General features: G+C 49.6%; 2 protein-coding genes across 3 annotated transcripts in view; one reads left to right on the top strand and one right to left on the bottom strand.

Moving 5' to 3' along the window:
- The first annotated feature begins 7,218 nt into the window (after window positions 1-7,218).
- LOC122555537 (claudin-34) lies at window positions 7,219-9,042 on the top strand. The gene has a single exon (XM_043701561.2). The coding sequence runs from the start codon at window positions 7,264-7,266 to the stop codon at window positions 8,089-8,091; it is 828 nt and encodes a 275-aa protein (XP_043557496.2). The 5' UTR covers window positions 7,219-7,263; the 3' UTR covers window positions 8,092-9,042.
- Window positions 9,043-13,915: 4,873 nt separating this feature from the next.
- Window positions 13,916-17,718, bottom strand: part of LOC122554974 (claudin-24-like) — an 84,620-nt gene continuing 80,817 nt past the window's right edge. For both annotated transcript variants that reach the window (XM_043700451.2, XM_043700449.2), the window contains one exon: window positions 13,916-17,102. In XM_043700451.2, the coding sequence (XP_043556386.1) occupies window positions 16,228-16,968 (741 nt within the window). In that variant the 5' untranslated portion in view covers window positions 16,969-17,102 and the 3' untranslated portion in view covers window positions 13,916-16,227. The remainder of the gene's footprint in view (window positions 17,103-17,718) is intronic.

Raw genomic sequence — 17,718 nt, 5'->3', positions numbered from 1 at the left:
GGGATAGGGTAGGCGGTGTGGGTCTGGGTGGGATGCTCTTCAGAGAGTCGGTGTGGACTAGATGGGCTGAGTGGCCTGCCTCCATGCTGTAAGGATTCTCTGAAGATTTAATCAAGATTTAATCAAGCCTTTGTCACTGCTATCGACAACTGGTGTGTGGGAATGATGCTGTTGTATAAGGAGAGGATATCTATATGAGTTTGGTGCAGGGATACGGCTGTAATGGCCTCTGTTGCATTCAGCTCTGAGCCATTAGACGTGTTCTGTCGTGTGTCTTCATAGAATTGCCACTTCAGTTGCATGATGTGGCTGACGGTGGGCATCGAGGGAATGCTTCCTCCTGCGAGACAGGATGTGGTCAACGGGAGGTGGTCCTGCAAGGTTGGGCGTGGAATTTGCAGGAAACATTTGTCACCCAGACAGCAGTCAGAGTGTGGAACCCACTCCCAGAGAGGCAGTTTCAAGGGAATACCTTTAGATATGTTTAAGGGTGAGCTAGAAAAAACACGAGGGGCAAGGAGAAGAGCCATCCAGGTATTTTCCAACCAACCTGATGAGAGGTGTGCTTACACACCTCTGCAGCAGCTCAGCCTGGGCTCCTAGCTCAGAGGTGCCACACTGCCACAAGGGCTGTACAATGGGCTCTATAGATGAGGAAAAATAAGAGGCTTGAGAGGACCATAAACATGGATTAGATGGGCCAAATGGCCTATCGGTGGTCTTTATGTCTGACATAGTATTTCTCTTGCATTCTCAGAGAGTTACAAAGGAGCCTTGGGTCCCACCTTAAACAGCACCAGAAAGAATATTATGTGAGGAAACAGAAATTGCCCCAATCGCAGCTGACTACGCTGTTAGTGCACCCCATTTGAAAGCCTGATGATTTGAATGGTTGCTCTTTGCCACTGTAGTGACCTGAAGGTCTTCAGAGGTCACTACAATGCAGCGTGTTAGCAACCTGACCATACCAGTAAACTGGGAATGGTCAGCAGAATATTGTCAGTAATTAAGGGAACAAAAATTAACATTGACTGCCTTTTCAGATGTTATTCGATCAGCTTGGTTCTCAGAGATTAGCCCAAAAGAGACACCTGGCTCAATGCACACTCTCGACCTTTCTGAATGACTTGGCCGCTGTGGATTGTTTTGAGCGAGTTGAGAATTCTCTTCAGCCGTGTGTCAGACATGATTCCTGTGGGGAGCACGCTGGTGTCCCGAGTCCCAAAGGGTGCCCCATAACAGAGAGCTGAGCACACCAATTCAGACCTGGCAGTGCAGTGCCAGACTGAAAGGGTGCCACTGTCAGAGGTGCCGCACTTCAGAGGAGAGTCCAAACCGAGCCACTGACACCTTCACAGATCAGAGGATCACTATTTTGAAAGGGATAAACATTCTCAGAACTCAGTCCAATATCAGTGCAGTTTGTATTATGCTGTGTACCCGTTATTCTTGTTATCTATGACCATTGATCTGTATTTCAATGACCGACAGCATTATTGCTGCAGGATCAGACATAGGAGTTTGACAATCCTCGGTGCAACAATCAAATCCCTGAAGCGTTTGTAACAAATCACATTTGCGATCTGTTAAAACTCAAGAAGCAATAACAAAAACAATTTGCATTCATATTGCACCTGTAACATCACTGGCCGTTCTGACCTGCTTCACAGCAATGGAATCAATACCAAGCAGCAGAAAGTGGGATTACTGAAGATAGATCATCAAAGCATTAGTCAAAGAGGAAGGTTTTATTGAGCATCTTAAAGAAAGAACATCATTGTGTCTTTCTGCAATTATATAGCACTTCCCCATGCCCACCAGCTCTCTCAAAGCACATTATAGCCGATGTTGTTCTTTTTGAAACGTAGGAAATGTGGCAGCCAATTTGCAAGCTCCCGGATAAAGGTGATGTTATGGTGAGGAGTAATCAGTGGGATATTGATTGAAGGGTAAATACTAACCAGGACACAACAGAGAACTCCTCTACCTGTCTTTGCAATGGGATCTTTCACATCCAGACAGACGGACCACAATTTGATGCCCCCCACTGCAGTGCTCCTTCAGTCCCACATCAGATTTCTGTGCCCAAACACTTGAAGGCAGAGTGATTTAGGGAGTTGATTCTCTTCGGGTCCAGGCAGTGAAGGCACAGTCGTCAAGAGAGGAAAGTGGGACTGGTTAAGAGGCCAGAATTGGAGGCGTGCGGATATCTTGGAGGGTAGTGGGGTCGAAGGCTACAGAGGTGGGGAATGGTGTGACCATGCAGGGATTTGAAAAGAGTGTGCGAGAGGTTTAACATTGAGGTCAGGCTAAAAAGTCAGGCAAGGTCAGCAACCACCGGGCTGATGGGTAAACAGGACTTGATGTGAGTTAGGATAGAGGCCATTGGAGGTTTTGGTTGCGTTCAAGTGAATGAAGGCCTGAAGACTGGCTCAAAGCAAATTGGAAAATACGCTGAGTGGGGTTGTAACTAACTCGAAATGTTAATTCTGTTTCTCTTCCCGTAGATGCTGCCAGGACACAACAGAGAGACTCTCCAGCACATTCGGATTTTATTGGAGAAGTCAAACCTAGAGCTGGCAAACAAACAGGAGGTTTCAGTGGCAGCTGAGTTGAGACAGGGGTGTGGTGTTGGGGGACTTTCCACAGGTCAAGGTCTGGGCAGGCATAGGAGGCCATTCAGCCCCTTGAGCCTGCTCCACCTTTCGATTAGATCACGGCCGATCTGTGGCCTACCTCCATATACCTGCCTTTCCTTCATACCTTTGCTTCACAAAACCTCATCCGTTTCAGATTTAAAATTAACAACAGATCCCACATCCACTGCCATTTGTGGAAGAGCACTCCAAACACCTGTGTGTGTAAAAAGGCTTCCTAACATCGCCCCTCAGCGGTCTGGCCCTAATTCTCAGACCCTGCCCCTAGTTGTAGGATCCCCAACCAGTGGAAATAGTTCATCTTTGTCTCCCCTGTCATTTCCTGTAAATATCATGATCACCCCTTAACCTTCTGAATTCTAGAGGAGACAGACCTCGTGAGTATACTCCCTCCTCCTAGCTGAAGCCTCAGCTCAGGGATGGTGAGGAGTTTGGAGCTCAGCTCTGGAGGAATGCCTGAGAATGGAGCTCTGGCTAGGCAGGAAGTGAAGACAACTTTCAAACCTCCCAGTGTTTGGTGGCGGAGCATCTCCACCAGATAGCGTGTTGAATCAGGGAGAGTGGGAAGGTGGAACTGGCTGCCACTAGGTGCCATTTTATCACCTAGATTGTGGAAATGTACACGGGTCCTATTCCAAGCAGATGCTGCCTATATTCCTGGCAGTGGATGTACATGGTTTGTGGGCCCCCCCCCACCCCCCCCACCCCCCCCCCAACTCCTCTGTTGGCCATTAATTGACATAAACAGAAGGGAGTGCGGTGGAACCTTTAGACTGGACTCTCTTTTCCCTTTGTGAGATCTTCAATAGTGCCCAGTTTTACCAGATCTAGAAAGTCCCAACCACATGACAGTCCATGAACTAAAGATCAGACTCTGGCTTGGTTCAGTTCCTGGATCTTGATGCAAATGAAGAGGTGGGTCTGAAACCAGAAGGATCTTCGCTCCCTTTGCTGGTTGGATGCAGTTATATTGAGTGCATTTGTGTAGTACCTTTTATTGAGCGCCACGGTGGCTCAGTGGTTAGCACTGCTGCCTCACAGCGCCAGGCACCCAGGTTCACTTCCAGCCTCAGGCAACTGTCTGTGTGGAGTTTGCACATTCTCCCAGCGTCTGTGTGGGTTTCCTCTGGGTGCTCCGGTTTCCTCCCACAGTCACAAAGATGTTCAGGCCAGGTGAATTGGCTGTGCTAAATTATCCACAGTATTCAGGATGTGTGGGCTTGGTGCGTTAGTTAGGGGTCGGTGTGGACTTGGGCTGAATGGCCTGTTTCCACACTCTGGGAATTCTATGTTCTGTGACTTCAGGAGATTCCTACAAAGTGCTTTGCAGGCAATCACAAGTAAGTTTGTAATCGTGGTCGCTGTTAGAATGCAGGAGACATGGCAAGCTCCCATGATCAGCCGTGTGATCGTGACCAGCCATGTAGATGTTGCCAGCCAATCACAGGACAGGAGGCCTCTTGACAGCGCTGCCGGGCAAGATGGCCGCCACTGATGTCTTGATCTGTGATCGTTAGCTTGCCTCAACACAGAGGTGCCCTGGCAGGCTGTGAGAACATTCACAATCTTTTAGTTGGGGAAGGGGAGGGAGGGAGGGAGAGAGAGAGAGATAGAAGAGCAGAGAGGCTGGCTGGGAAAAGATGTCCCACCAGGAGACCGGGTCACAAGGGCTGCCTTTCGTGCCCACCTCCCTGTTGGCAACACAGAGCCTCTGGGTCCAATCATAACCTGGACGGGCCCTGGAAAGCCACCTCTAGTGCCCATCCAGTGAAGTGCCACCAGCCTGTGGGTTCCTCACCCACAGCTCACCATGGTGTGGTGTCCCATCTGATGGATTCATCGGATAGGCATCTGCAGGGCCCGTCTGCTCCAACACACTTGAGGAAATGCACGTGCTTCTCTTACGAATCATGGAATCCCTACAGTGTGGAAGAAGGCCATTCGGCCCATCAAGTCCACACTAACCCTCTGGAGAGCATCCCACCCAGACCACCATATCCCCGCATTTCCCATGGCTAACCCACTCAGCCTGCACATCTCTGGACACTATGAGCAACTTAGTATGGCCAATCCACCTAACCTGCACATCTTTGGACTGTGGGAGGAAACCGGAGCACCCGTAGGAAGCCCACACAGACACAGGGACAGTGTGCACAGACAGTCGCCTGAGGCTGGAATCGAACCCAGGTCCCTGGCGCTGTGAGGCAGCAGTGCTAACCACTGAGCCATGAGAAAAGGCTCTTGTCTCAAACAAGATGCCGGTTAATCCATAAGAAAACAGGAAATGCTGGAGAAACTCAGTGGGTCTGGCGGCAACCAGGGGCAGAGAAGCAGAGTTAGAGTTTGAAGACCAGTTATGGCAATGAGGTGTAAGTTACAATGGGCTGATCCATACAGTCACTGAGACTATCAGGGTGACTTGAGGCTTCCAGCTTTGAGACACAAAGCTATTCCCCCCCATCCCAGTCTACGTAGCACTCCTTGGCATTAACCCTTTCAGACCCTTACACCTAAGGCACCAGACCGTCCCTCAATCTGTTCACTGCTGACGTGGCTCTGCCCTATTTTTCAAGGCTCCACGTCCTCACCATTTTCAGTTCCTCAGGGAGTAGAGAGCAGGGCTTGGTTTCTGACCAATCCACTCTGCGTGCATCCTTGGCCTGCTGAGGTTCTGTGCCTGTCCTCAGGCCTACCACCCAGCTCTTTCCCTGTGGCCAACCTGAGGCCTGCAGAGAAAGCAATTGGTGGTGAGCACAGACCTAGGGTCTGGGGAATTTCCCCACCTCACACAGGATTGGGGGCTCAGCCAAACTTTGAATGGAACGTGTTCCATTCCCAATCTACAGAAACTTCCCTGCCCACCCACGAATCAAGACTTTGAAGCCCATTTTCTCCCCCCCACTACCCATGTGAGGTAAACATTTACTGTATCTGTTATTTGGAAAACAGTTCAGCTCAAGCCCTTTGCAGCCTGGGGAGGGGTTGCTGGGGGAGAGGTGGGGCTTTGATAATTATCCTGGGATTTTGCTGAATCTTTCAGACACATTCCTGCAAGCAATTTGAGAGAAAAGCCACTGTGATGTTTTCCCTCATTTCTCAGGCACATCCTCCAGGGGTTTCGGATTGTGGATTGGCTGGCCTAACTGGCCAATGGCGAGGGTGTGTGCAGACACGTGACCGAAGCTCTTGGAAGTTGGCGTCAGCCAACCCAAGTTCGGGGAACGAGGGAAATGCCCCAAACGATCTGTGGGCGCACACAGTGCCGTACTCCTTGAGCGGTCTTGGTAAACTTGAGTGGCAAGGGATTGGGGGACTGGAGTCCCATTTGGGCCGGACTCAGTATGGATGGCAGTTTGTTTCCCGAAGAGCACTCATGGGTCTTTTAGGACAATCGCTTGGCTTCACGCTCCCTTTGAATTCCTGCAAACTGAATTAAAATCCTCAGTCCTCTCTGGTGGGACTTGAACACTCACTCCCGGTATCACTCGTTCATGAACGTAATCAGCCCACCCTAATGATGCTTTCCTCCCATTCGGCTGATGGTCAGGGTATTATTAAGGTCGGTACAATTGGTGGTTGAGCCACTGTATTATTGGCATTGTCGGGCCAGCTGCGAAGTAAACCTTGGTCATGCCGAAGGATTGTTCATCCCAAGTGAACATGATCTCGAATCTTCTGACTTAAAGCGTCCCCTCAGACTGCAGGCCAAGCCCGGGCTGAAGGCACGGTTCAGCATGCAACAGCCAGCCACATAGAAGGATACGCCAAGGAAGGTGGCCATTCAGCCCTCAGTGATTGCTCTTTCCTCATTGCCCTGCAAGTGTTCCCTTTATAAGAGCATGTCCGATTGCAAAAGGCTGGGCCGTTAGATTGATGGAGCTATGCTAAGCAAGAGAGCCGGCTGATGGAGAAAGGCCCCTTTATGCGGCCCTGCCTCAGAGTCAAAGAGTCACACAGACCCTTTGGTCCATCCCGTCCATGCCGACCGTGTTCCCAAACGCAACTAATCCCACACGCCTGCGCTTGGCCCATATCCCTCCAAACCTTTCCTACTCATGTACTTATCCAACTGTCTTTTAAACGTTGTAACTGTACCTGCATTCCACACACGAACCACTCCCTGTGTAAAAACATTACCCCTTGTGTCTTTATACAATATTTCTTCTGCTCACCTTAAAAATAGGCACTGCTAGTCTTGAAATCCCTCACCCTAGGGAAATAAAGACACATAATATTTACCCTATCCATGCCTCCCGTGATTTCATAAACCTCTATAAGGTCACCCCTCAATCTCCTACGCTCCAGGGAAAACAGCCCCAGCCTGTCCAGCCTCTCCCCATACCACAAACCCTCCATTCCCGGCAACATCCAGGTATAACCTTTCTGAGCCCTCTCCAGCCTGACGATATCAATGTGCTGGATGGGGTGGTATTAGTTTACAGTGTAACCAGGAAACCCAAACTAAAGGAGCTCCGACAACAGAAACAAAACACCATTCCGTTCCTTACCTGCAGTGAGTGAGCTGGCCGGAGGCTTCCTCTCACCAAGCCTTCGTGTTTTTGCAAATGGAGTCTGACCAGTGAGCACCTCGACGACCGCAGGGGTCATGGGTCACCATGGCAGCAGAGTGGCCCTGCAGCTGGTGGGTCTGGTGCTGGGCACCGTGGGTTGGATCGGCTCGGCTATTGCCACGGGGCTCATCCAGTGGAGGGTGTGGCGTGTGAGCTCACCGGAGATCACCTCGGGAGTCGCCTGGGTCGGCATCTGGAGGGTCTGCCTCTACAGCCGGCCGCTGGCCACTCCGCCCTTCCAGGGGATGTCCTGCCAGAGGCTCGGAGCCCTCGACTCCTTCGTCCCGAGCGAGATTGGCGTCGGGCAGGGCATGATGCTGGCAGCTGTGGTCTTGGGAGCCCTGGGCAAAGTGGCCACCGTCTATGGGCTGTGGGACGCGTATATAGGTGAGGGGTGCCAGTCCAGGAGGGCGGGGCTGGCTTTCACAGTGGGTGGCAGTTTCCATCTCCTGGCCTCTCTCTGCGTACTGGTCCCTGCCGCCTGGAATTTGAACTCGGTGCTGAGTAACCGTACCATCGCCTTCCCACCTCACTACCACCTGCCCCCCTCCGCCAGGAGCCAGGAGCCCGGGGCAGCTCTCTACGTGGCCTTTTTCTCATCTGCCCTACTCTCCCTCACCGCTGCCTTCCTGCTGAGTTACAGGCCATCAGCCTGGCCCTCCAGTGCCAGGGTCCACCCTCTCGCCAATGACTTCTCCGACTGCTCTAGCTTGGTCTCCAAGGTAACGGCGGGACCGGGGGGCAGTTTGTGTGCAATGAGTGTCTCGGAGCACTCCCTTTCCAGTTACGGAGCAGACAATCCAGCTTTCACCCCTGACAGCAACTCTTCGGGATTGCTGAGGTCCCCAGAAAGCACGCGCTAAAAAATACTGCAGATCCCGGCCAAAGGATTCGACGCTTTGTTCGGAAAGTCCTGGAAAGTGGACTAACTGTCCTCTGACTCCAGGCACCGTCACACACTGGAAAAGCTCTCAGTACATCTGACTGTCAGTTTTAACTGGATACAGAGGAAAGTGCACTCACAAATCTTTATTGTGTGTTATTCATTAATAAATGTCTTCAACATAATGCAGAGGTTTGATCATGTAGCGATGGAGGTGTTTCCACTCACGGGTGCATTCAGAATGTAGGATAATCGTTGGCAAATTCAATTGAGAATTCAGGAGATAATTCTTTAGAATGCAGAACTCACTCAACACTTCAGCGTAGTTGAGGCAAATAGAATGGATGCATTTGAGGTGAACGAGATAAGTGCACGAGGGATAAGTACAAGAGGGAAAAAGGAATGGATGAATGTGTTGACAGGGTTAGATGAAGGAGAATAGGAGGAGACCTGATGGGCAGAATGGCCCATTTTGCTGCAGTAAATCTGATGCAGAATTTGGGAGAAATTTCTTGACCTAGACAGTGGCTAGAATGCCAAGTTTACTCCCACAACTTGGTAATTTGAAGTGAATAGCAAAACATATGTTTAAGGTCATGAAGGAGATGGAACTGAAAGCCTTTCTGATGGGGTTCACCAAAGATGGATTTAGGAAGAGGTTCTAGAGCAGGTGGGCTGAACGGTCTGTTTCCATGCTTCAGAAGGTGATGTACTTCAGGACTGGATTTATCCCATCACTCCTGGGTGTGAGAGTCCTGCTATGTTTCAGTCAGCACTGCTCCTCTCCCGTGGCCAATTCTGGCAAATTGACTGTGAGAACATTCCGGAGGTTCCGAGGAGGACTGACCTCACTGACACATTTCCAGGCACAAACTTTGTCTGCATCTGCTAGACCTGTCATACAGTCATAGAGTCATAGAGTCCTACAGCACTAAGACAGGCCCTTTAGCCCAAACTAGTCCATGCTGACCGAAATGTCCATCCACATTAACCCCGCTTCCTTGCACTTGGCCCATATCCTTCTAACCCTTTCCCATCCACGTCTTTGTCCAAATGCCTTTTAAATGTTGTTAATGTACCTGCCTCAACCACTTCCGCGGGCAGCTCACTCCAAATGTGTACCACCCTCTGTGTAAAAAAGTTGTCCCTCAGGTTCACTTTTATTCTTCTCTCTCTAACCTCAAACGGGTGCTCTCTAGTCCTCGATTCCCTTACCCTGGGAAAAAGACTGAGTGCATTCACTCTATCCATGCCTCTCATGATCTTATACACTCGGCCCACTTCCCCAGCTGATCAAGGTCCTGCTGCAATTTCTGACAACCTTCCTCACTGTCCACAATGACGCCTATTTTAGTGTTATCTGCAAACTTACCATCAGGCCTTGTACATTTTCATCCAAATCATTGATATAGATATCAAACAGTAATGGGCCCAGCACCAATCTCTGAGGCACTCCACTAGTCAAAGGCCTCTAATCCAATAAGCAACCTTCCACTATTACCCTTTGCTTCCTACCATCAAGCCAATTTTGTACCCAATTTGCCAGCTGGGTTCCATGCAATCTAATCTTCCAGAGCAGCCCATCATGTGGAATCTTATCAAAGGCCTCAGTGAAATCCATACAGACTACATCTACCGCCCTGCCCTCATCAACCTTCCTGGTCACTTTATTAAATAACTCTAATAAATTTGTGATGCATGATCTCCCACTCGCAAAGCCACGCTAACTATTCCTTATCAAACCCTGCCTTTCCGAATGCATGTATATCTTATCCCTCAGCATCTTCTCTAATACCGTACCCACCACAGTTGTTAAGCTTACTGGTCTACAGTTCCCAGGCTTTTCTTTGCAGCCCTTCTTGAATAATGACGCAGCATTCGCTGCCCTCCAGTCTTCCAGGACCTCATCCGTGGCTAACGATGATGCAAAAATATCAGCCAGGGCCCTCGCAATTTTTTCTCTAGCCTCTTGCAGTGTTCTTGGATATATCCAGTCAGGACCAGGTGGTTTATCCACCTTCACATATTATAATACATCCAATATCTCCACTGTGATATGGACTGTCCTCAAGATGTCACCAGTAACCTCCCCAAGTTCCCAGTCTTCATGTCTTCCTCCATGATAAACACAGAGGAGAAGTATTCATTGAGGACCTCACCCATCTCCTGTGGTTCTACACACACATGGCCACTTTGGTTCTTGAAGGGCTCTATTCTCTCTCTAGATACTCTTTTTCCTTTAATATATTTTAAGAGCCTGTCCTTGACCAACCTCCCACACCCCCGAGCCATTTGGTCCTGCCTGGCATGGGGTAGCTCAGCCTGCTGGACAATCCTGGGATCCTGCAGAGCAAGAGGGATGCAATGAGAAAGAAGATGCTGGACTTTCAAGGCAGGCATTGACAGATATTCCGTCTCGAAGGGAATACTGGCAACATGAGGCAACATGGAGTTGAGGAGGTCAGCCATGGTGAAGTTGATTTACAGAATAGGCCCAAAGAGTGTGGTGCTAGAAAAGCACAGCCAGTCAGGCAGCATCCAAGGAGCAAGAGAGTCAATGTTTCGAGCATAAGCTCTTCATCAGGAATGAGGGGGTGGCCCAAGGGGGCTGAGAGGTAAATGAGAGGGGGTGGGGCTGGGGGGAAGGTAGCTGGGAACGTGATAGGTTTAATGAAGATCAGGTTAATGGCGATAGGTCAGAGAGGAGGGTGGAGTGGATAGGTGGGAAGGAAGATGGACAGGTAGGACAGTTCAAGAGGGCGGTGCTGAGTTGGATGGTTGGATCTGGAAGGTGGGGGGAGGGAAAATGGGGAAATTGGTGAGATCTACATTGATGACGTGTGGTTGGAGGGTCCCAAGATGGAAGATGAGGCATTCATCCTCCAGGCTAGAGTTTGGTGGAGGCAGTTCAGGACTTGGTAGAGTGGGAGGGGGAGCACAGCACGGAAACAGACCCTTCAGTCCAAATCGCCCATGCCGACCAGATACCTGAAACCAATCTAGTCCCATTTGCCAGCACTTAGCCCATATCCCTCCAAACCCTTCCTATTCATATACCCATCTAGATGCCTTTTAAATGTTGCAATTGTATCAGCCTCCACCACATCCTCTGGCAGCCCATTCCATACACGTACCACCCTCTGTGTGAAAAAGTTACCCCTTAGGTCAATTTTAAATCTTTCCCCTCTCACCTCTGGTTCTGGATTCCCCCACCGAGGGGGAAAAGACCCTGGCTATTCCTGCTCCGAATTCTAACATTTGTATTTCCAAGACGAGCTACTTAAAAATCTTGTAATGAAACAGAAGCAACTCTCAAATTCTAACAAAGAAAGGACTTTTCTTTCTTACTTGCTTTGAACATGTGTGTTAGTTAGTTATAAAAAAACAGTGGAATTTGGAGACTGAAAAAGCTGTTTGACCTGGTGGCTGGCTTTGAGATGGGAGTGATGGGACTTGCAGGGTTGTGCCTGACCAGGCAGTGGCTCTAATTCTATGTCTCTTCCCACAGGCCACTGTAACCAACAAGCAGACTGCCTTCAGCCCACTGTTTTCAGTTCTCTGCCTGAAATGTTCCACCAGCAACCACTAAAAGTTGTCCATGAGCAACGCTCCCTGTGAAGTTTCAGCCACTGCCCACTAGTGGACGTAAAATGCAATGCGTGCCAATTTCGGAGTGAGAATGTCATTGTCCAAATGGTCCAGAGATTGGTCCCACGAGTACATTTTTTTTTAAGCATCCTGGGCCTCTGAGCATGTAAGTTAAGAACAGATGTCTGCCTGAGAGCCCCATTCTGAAATTCAGGGAGAATACGTGGATCCTCACCCAACATTCGTCAGCGACTCCTGACACTGTGCAAAACATATCTCTCACAGCAGGCGTGTTTCTCTCCACCTCCGCACCATCTCTCCCCCGTGACCTGTTCCAGACCCCACCTCTCAAAGGCCACGAGGTAGAAGACCCAACATTGATGTCTTTGCTGGGATGAGGTGTGTGGAGTAGGAGATGGAGAGATCAGCAGCAAGCCCTCTCGCTGAGTATGCTGATGGGGGCCCATGAACTAATTTCTATTTTAGATTAGTGGTGCTGGAAGAGCAGTTCAGGCAGCATCCGAGGAGGAGTAAAATCAGCGTTTCGGGCAAAAGCCCTTCATCAGGAATAAAGGCAGAGAGCCTGAAGCGTGGAGAGATAAGCTAGAGGAGGGTGGGGGTGGGGAGAAAGTAGCATAGAGTACAATGGGTGAGTGGGGGAGGGGATGAAGGTGATAGGTTGGCGGCGGGGGGAGGGTGGAGTGGATAGGTGAAAAAGAAGATAGGCAGGTAGGACAAGTCATGGGGACAGTGCTGAGCTGGAAGTTTGGAACTAGGGTGAGATGGGGGAAGGAGAAATGAGGAAACTGTTGAAGTCCACATTGATGCCCTGGGGTTGAAGTGTTCCGAGGCGGAAGATGAGGCGTTCTTCATCCAGGCGTCTGGTGGTGAGGGAGTGGCGGTGAAGGAGGCCCAGGACCTCCATGTCCTCGGCTGAGTGGGAGGGGGAGTTGAAATGTTGGGCCACAGGGCGGTGTGGTTGATTGGTGCGGGTGTCCCGGAGATGTTCCCTAAAGCGCTCTGCTACCTATTGTACTCTATGCTACTTTCTCCCCACCCCCACCCTCCTCTCACTTATCTCTCCACGCTTCAGGCTCTCTGCCTGTATTTCTGATGAAGGGCTTTTGCCCGAAACGCTGATTTTACTGCTCCTCGGATGCTGCCTGAACTGCTGTGCTCTTCCAGCACCACCGATCCAGAATCTGGTTTCCAGCATCTGCAGTCATTGTTTTTACCTAATTTCTATTTTATCCTCAATTTTCGCAGCCCAGGCAATAGCCTAGTGGTACTATCACTCGGCAATTAAGCCAGAGACCCAGTTAATGTTTTGGGGACCAGGATTTGAATCCTGTCATGCCACATGTCTGGGAGGGGGGAAAGTATCTGGTTTGCTTTGGAGAAGGAAATCTGCAATCCTTGCCTGGCCTCTATATCACTGCAGACCCACAGCAATGTGGTTGACTCAGTCTGGGTGTAATAAATGTTGATTCAGCCAGAGATGTCCACATCCACACGTGAATTCTTGAAAAAAGAGGCATGGCCAGTCGCACAATGCTGAGGTTATTCCTGAAAGTGGAGCCAGACTCATTTCTAGGCCATCATCTAAATCTGGAAGTTTATTGTGATGTAGCTCTGATTGTACCAATCCCTTGATGCAGTGTGGATTGTATTGCACCAACCTCTTCATTTATTGTTCATGACAGAAATTTACTTGCATTTCTTCCACTCCACTAGAGGGCAGTGATCTCAATTTTCTCCTCACCTCTGTCTTGCTCATATGCTCCCACTCTCATGTACTTTGCCCTCCACCCCTTCCTGCTGCCTCCCCACGTTCAACTGCCTGATGGATAAGCTTCCCTCTGTGTCCCTTTTGGTGTTGCCTGAAGGGCCCGACAAGGCAGTCTCCTCGCCAGCAACATTCCCCGGCATTCCTGTGCTCTCCCCTCCTCAGAGGGCTGACCCTACAGACTGTAGCAGTGGATCAGCTCTCATCACCCACCTCCCTCTAGGACCTCTAGCCATCAGCCTCTTAAGCCCGCACCCTCCTGTAGACTGGGTCGCCTCAGCTAGTGTTCAAGTGGGCTCTGGACACTCAGTCCTTGTTGACAAGTGGAGTGGCCCATGATGGAGCTCAAGAATACTGGATACCATAGCAAACAGTCTCACTGTCATTAGCATGTAGTGCAGTCAAAGTTATAAATCACACAACACCAGGTTATAGTCCAACAGGTTTAATTGGAAGCACTAGCTTTCGGAGCGCTGCTCCTTCATCAGGTAGTTTGGGTGTAGGATGGACATAGAAAAGGAGAATGAGCCAAGAACAGGACAAATCAGAGACCGAACAGCTTCAAGGAGCTCACAAGGAACCGTGCTCTTTAGAGACCTCATATTTCAAAATAAAGAAACAAAAAACTGGACCTAAAAGCGTCAGGTGCCAAACAGATACGGAGCAGCTAAAAACAGACCTGTCCAGGATAAGTCTGGGTAAATGCCCACCCATCCCCAGGCAATGCTTGTTCACTAAAGGCCCTCCCCACCCAGCTAAATCACGACAGCAACACTAGCATCATTAGTCACTTTGGCAACTTGACGTCTTCCCGACTCTGTTTGCTCCTTATTTAAAATGTTTGTGTTGGAACAGTTTTCCACTGTGTCCCTCCCTGGTGCATCTCCTCATGCTTGGCCATTTTAACCTCCACCTAAAACCCTCTTCAGCCCTTCTCTCCTCCACCTTCTCTGACCTACTTTCTGAATTTATCTCCTTGTGTCATCAGCATTGTTCAGCACCTGCTCCCATGATTATTTTTCAAGAAGCTAATTGTCTCCCCATTTTAGCATTCAACCTTCACTTTTTGGCAACTAACAGCTGCTACTATGTTCTATTTTAGAAAGGCAATTGGTGGAGGATAGCAGTGGAGTCAATCCTTACTCGGTCTTACATTTACTAACAGAGTAGGACATTAATCCAAACCCCACTGTTTAAATAAGTCTCTCTTTATAGCCTTTTAAATAAACAATCACCTTGAACCAAATTAAAGACTGCTCTTCCTCTCCTGCAAAAGTACATCAAGAGGTGGGGATTCAGGGTAGATTCATCAGAATCCCACTGGGACTTAAAGAGTTAAATGATGAAGCCGTGAGTGTAAACTGGGCTTGTATTCCACTGTGTGGAGAAGATTGAGATGTGACCGAATTGACGGATATTAAATGAGTTCCGGCTGAATTTTGGCATCAAGCTGGATGGAGGGAAACCGTTTCTTCAGATGGAGGCGAGTCCTGTCCACGTTAACATCCATCAAAGTAAGGCAGTCCATTTAGGAGTGAAATTAGGCAGGACTTCTCACACAAAAGGCAGTGGAGTTCTGGATCGCTGTCCCTCCTGACCAGGCTATGGAGGCTAGGTCCATGGAATTTTAAAACTCAAGATTAATGGCTCGCTCCAGTTAACAGACGTAAGAGAACCAGGATGAGTGGATTTTTCCCAAGTGCAATCTTGATTTGGATTTCTGCCGTGTTGTCAGCACAGAAAACACAGTCAACAACCTCTTGTGAGAGCAACGGTGAAATGGGGCGAAGTTGAAGCATTCACTGTAATGGAGCACGTACTTTCCCACCCTCTCTCTCTCTCTTTTCAGCTGCTGAGTTTTCAGAGGGTGTTAGTCACAGTGGAGTATCAGTGGGTTCACAGACCGCAGCAGTCTCTCATTGCCTGCTGGAAGGGCGGCTGGCCTTTCTCTGGCGTTTGTACGGGCTGACAACCACGTTACCAACACACCGTCCGCAGCCTGACCCAGAGCTTCTGACCCAAAGTTAGGGACACTACCCACTCCACCACAATCACTCTGCTGGTTCCTTACGCACTCTAGTACAGGTACTGGATTAGGGTGCTACACCCTTTAGAGTAATAATCTGCTGGTTCCCCAGAGGGGGATTTTGAGACTAAGGGGCACGTTTTTAAGGTGAGAGGAGAGAGGTTTTAAAAAGACATGAGGCAACCTTTTTTTGCACAGAGAGTGGTTCATGTGTGGAGTGAACTGCCTGAGGAAGTGGGGAATGTGGGTACAAGTTGCAACGTTTAAAAGGCATCTGGATAAGTATATGAATAAGAAAGGTTTGGAGGGCTATGTGCCAAACGCTGGCTGGTGGGACTAGTTTTGATTGGGCTTATGGTCGGCATGGACTGGTTGGACCGAAGGGTCAGTTTCCGTGCTGGATGGCTCTGTCTCTGTTTAGTTCTCACCTCAAGTCACTGCAGGTAAATCCTGGATAGTAGCCAGCCCAGGGTGGCAATCAGATGCCCCAAGTGGCAATGTTTAACACTGTGCCACAGTTACCCAAAATCTTAGTTGAGGAGCTGGTGTGAAGGAAAACAGGTAAATGATGCAAAATACCAGGCAAAGCAAAGAGGGATAGAGAGTACATTGATTTTTTTTTTTAATCTCTGCATACTTGGTGCTCAGAGAAACGTCGGTCAAATTAACGCGATCGATTTGCTGCGGATTGTCTTCCAAAGGAGACCCCTTTCCAATCAGACATATTCTGTTTTGTGCCACAGAGCTCTCTTCACAGGTAGTGGTTGCAGCTGGAGGTTCCCCTCGGATTTGCGAAAGCAGCACTGGGATGTGATTAGCAGGAGACCTCCGAAGACGAGAAGGAAGCCACCCAGCCACCCGACAAACAAGGCCGGGCCAAACTCCCACCGCGGCACAAACTCAGGGACGGCGGTATCCCAGAAGTTGACCACGGTCAGGTGGGCCATGTAGGAGACCGGGGCGAGGGTTGTAACTCCAGCGAGCAGGAAGGACACTCCCCCGCTGACGGCTAATCTCCCCTTGGTGGTCTCCTGGTCGCTGCAGCAGGTGATGGAGTCCAATCCGGACAGGGAGAAGAGTAAGGCCAACAGACCGAGCGCCACGGAGACGCACATGAGAATCCGAGTGAGCTGGATGTCGTCTGGCAGGCCCAGGAGGCTGTCGTACGCTTTGCACTGGACTGGACCCTCGTCCTGGGCCACACACGCTTCCCACATGCCAACAAAGAATATCTCGCTCTGCAGCAAGTCGCTGTTCTTGGTCAGCCACTGAGGCAGCACCGTCGCTGCCAAGGAGCAGAGCCAGCCAAGGAGCGATAGGCAAAAGCCTGCACACTGACACTGGCACAACTTTGTACTCATCCCGTAAGCCCTGTGTCTCCCTGAAGGGGGCTCAGTGTCGATGGCCGCTTCCAAGGCTCTTGCATCCGTGAGACACTGCTCGAGGAATGCAGGCATCAGCCCCGTGTTATTCCCGGACACCAAGGGCTATCTCCTTGGAAACGTCAACCGAAACAGATCGATGGAACTCCGCTTTCCTCAGACTGTGTTTGCTCGTGAAGCTGTTATCCGGAGCGCTTGAGGATGTAACTCTGCAACAAACAATAGATGTTGGGTTAAAACAATGTGTCTGCTCGAGGTACCTACCTGTGATTAATCAGTAATAAAGTGACAACTTGGAGTTCTGGGCAGATTGGCAAGTTTTCCAACGTTTGGCACAGTGAGGGCATATAGTAATGGATGGTAAAGAACGCAGGTGTGTAATATTTAAGTTCTCTTACTTTGTTTTATCGGATTGTTGCAGAACTGCACTAACGTCAGCTTTGAAGTATAAAGTTGTTTAACGTTATGAAATATATTTTTATCTGAGCTCCTCTGACATCTCAGTTGGAAGTTGCCCATTACAGATATTTAACATTTCACATGGAGACATACCAGAGCCAGTCAGATAAAGAAGAGTGTAGAAATACAATTGGGGGAATTGAGCTCAGCATCTGGGGGCTACAGAAAGGAACAAGTTCCTGACGTGAGTTGAAGGGTACAGTCTTGAATTGGTTATGTAACTCAACATGGTGGCTCAGTGGTTAGCATTGCTGCCTCACGGTTCCAGGTTCGATTCCAGCCTTGGGCGACTGTCTGTGTGGAGTTTGAACATTCTCCCTGTGTCTGTGTGGGTTCTGTCTGGGTGCTACGGTTTCCTCCCTCAGG

This window comes from Chiloscyllium plagiosum, unplaced genomic scaffold (assembly GCF_037043375.1).
Source record: "Chiloscyllium plagiosum isolate Xiang-an unplaced genomic scaffold, Cpla_swu_hap1 HiC_scaffold_12, whole genome shotgun sequence".
NCBI classification, from domain to species: Eukaryota; Metazoa; Chordata; class Chondrichthyes; order Orectolobiformes; family Hemiscylliidae; genus Chiloscyllium; species Chiloscyllium plagiosum.
This window is presented reverse-complemented; position numbering and strand designations above follow the sequence as displayed.

What these genes read in the sequence shown, in the direction of transcription:
- LOC122555537 (XM_043701561.2), top strand. Translation starts at nt 7,264, where the DNA reads ATGGGTCACCATGGCAGCAGAGTGGCCCTGCAGCTGGTGGGTCTGGTG.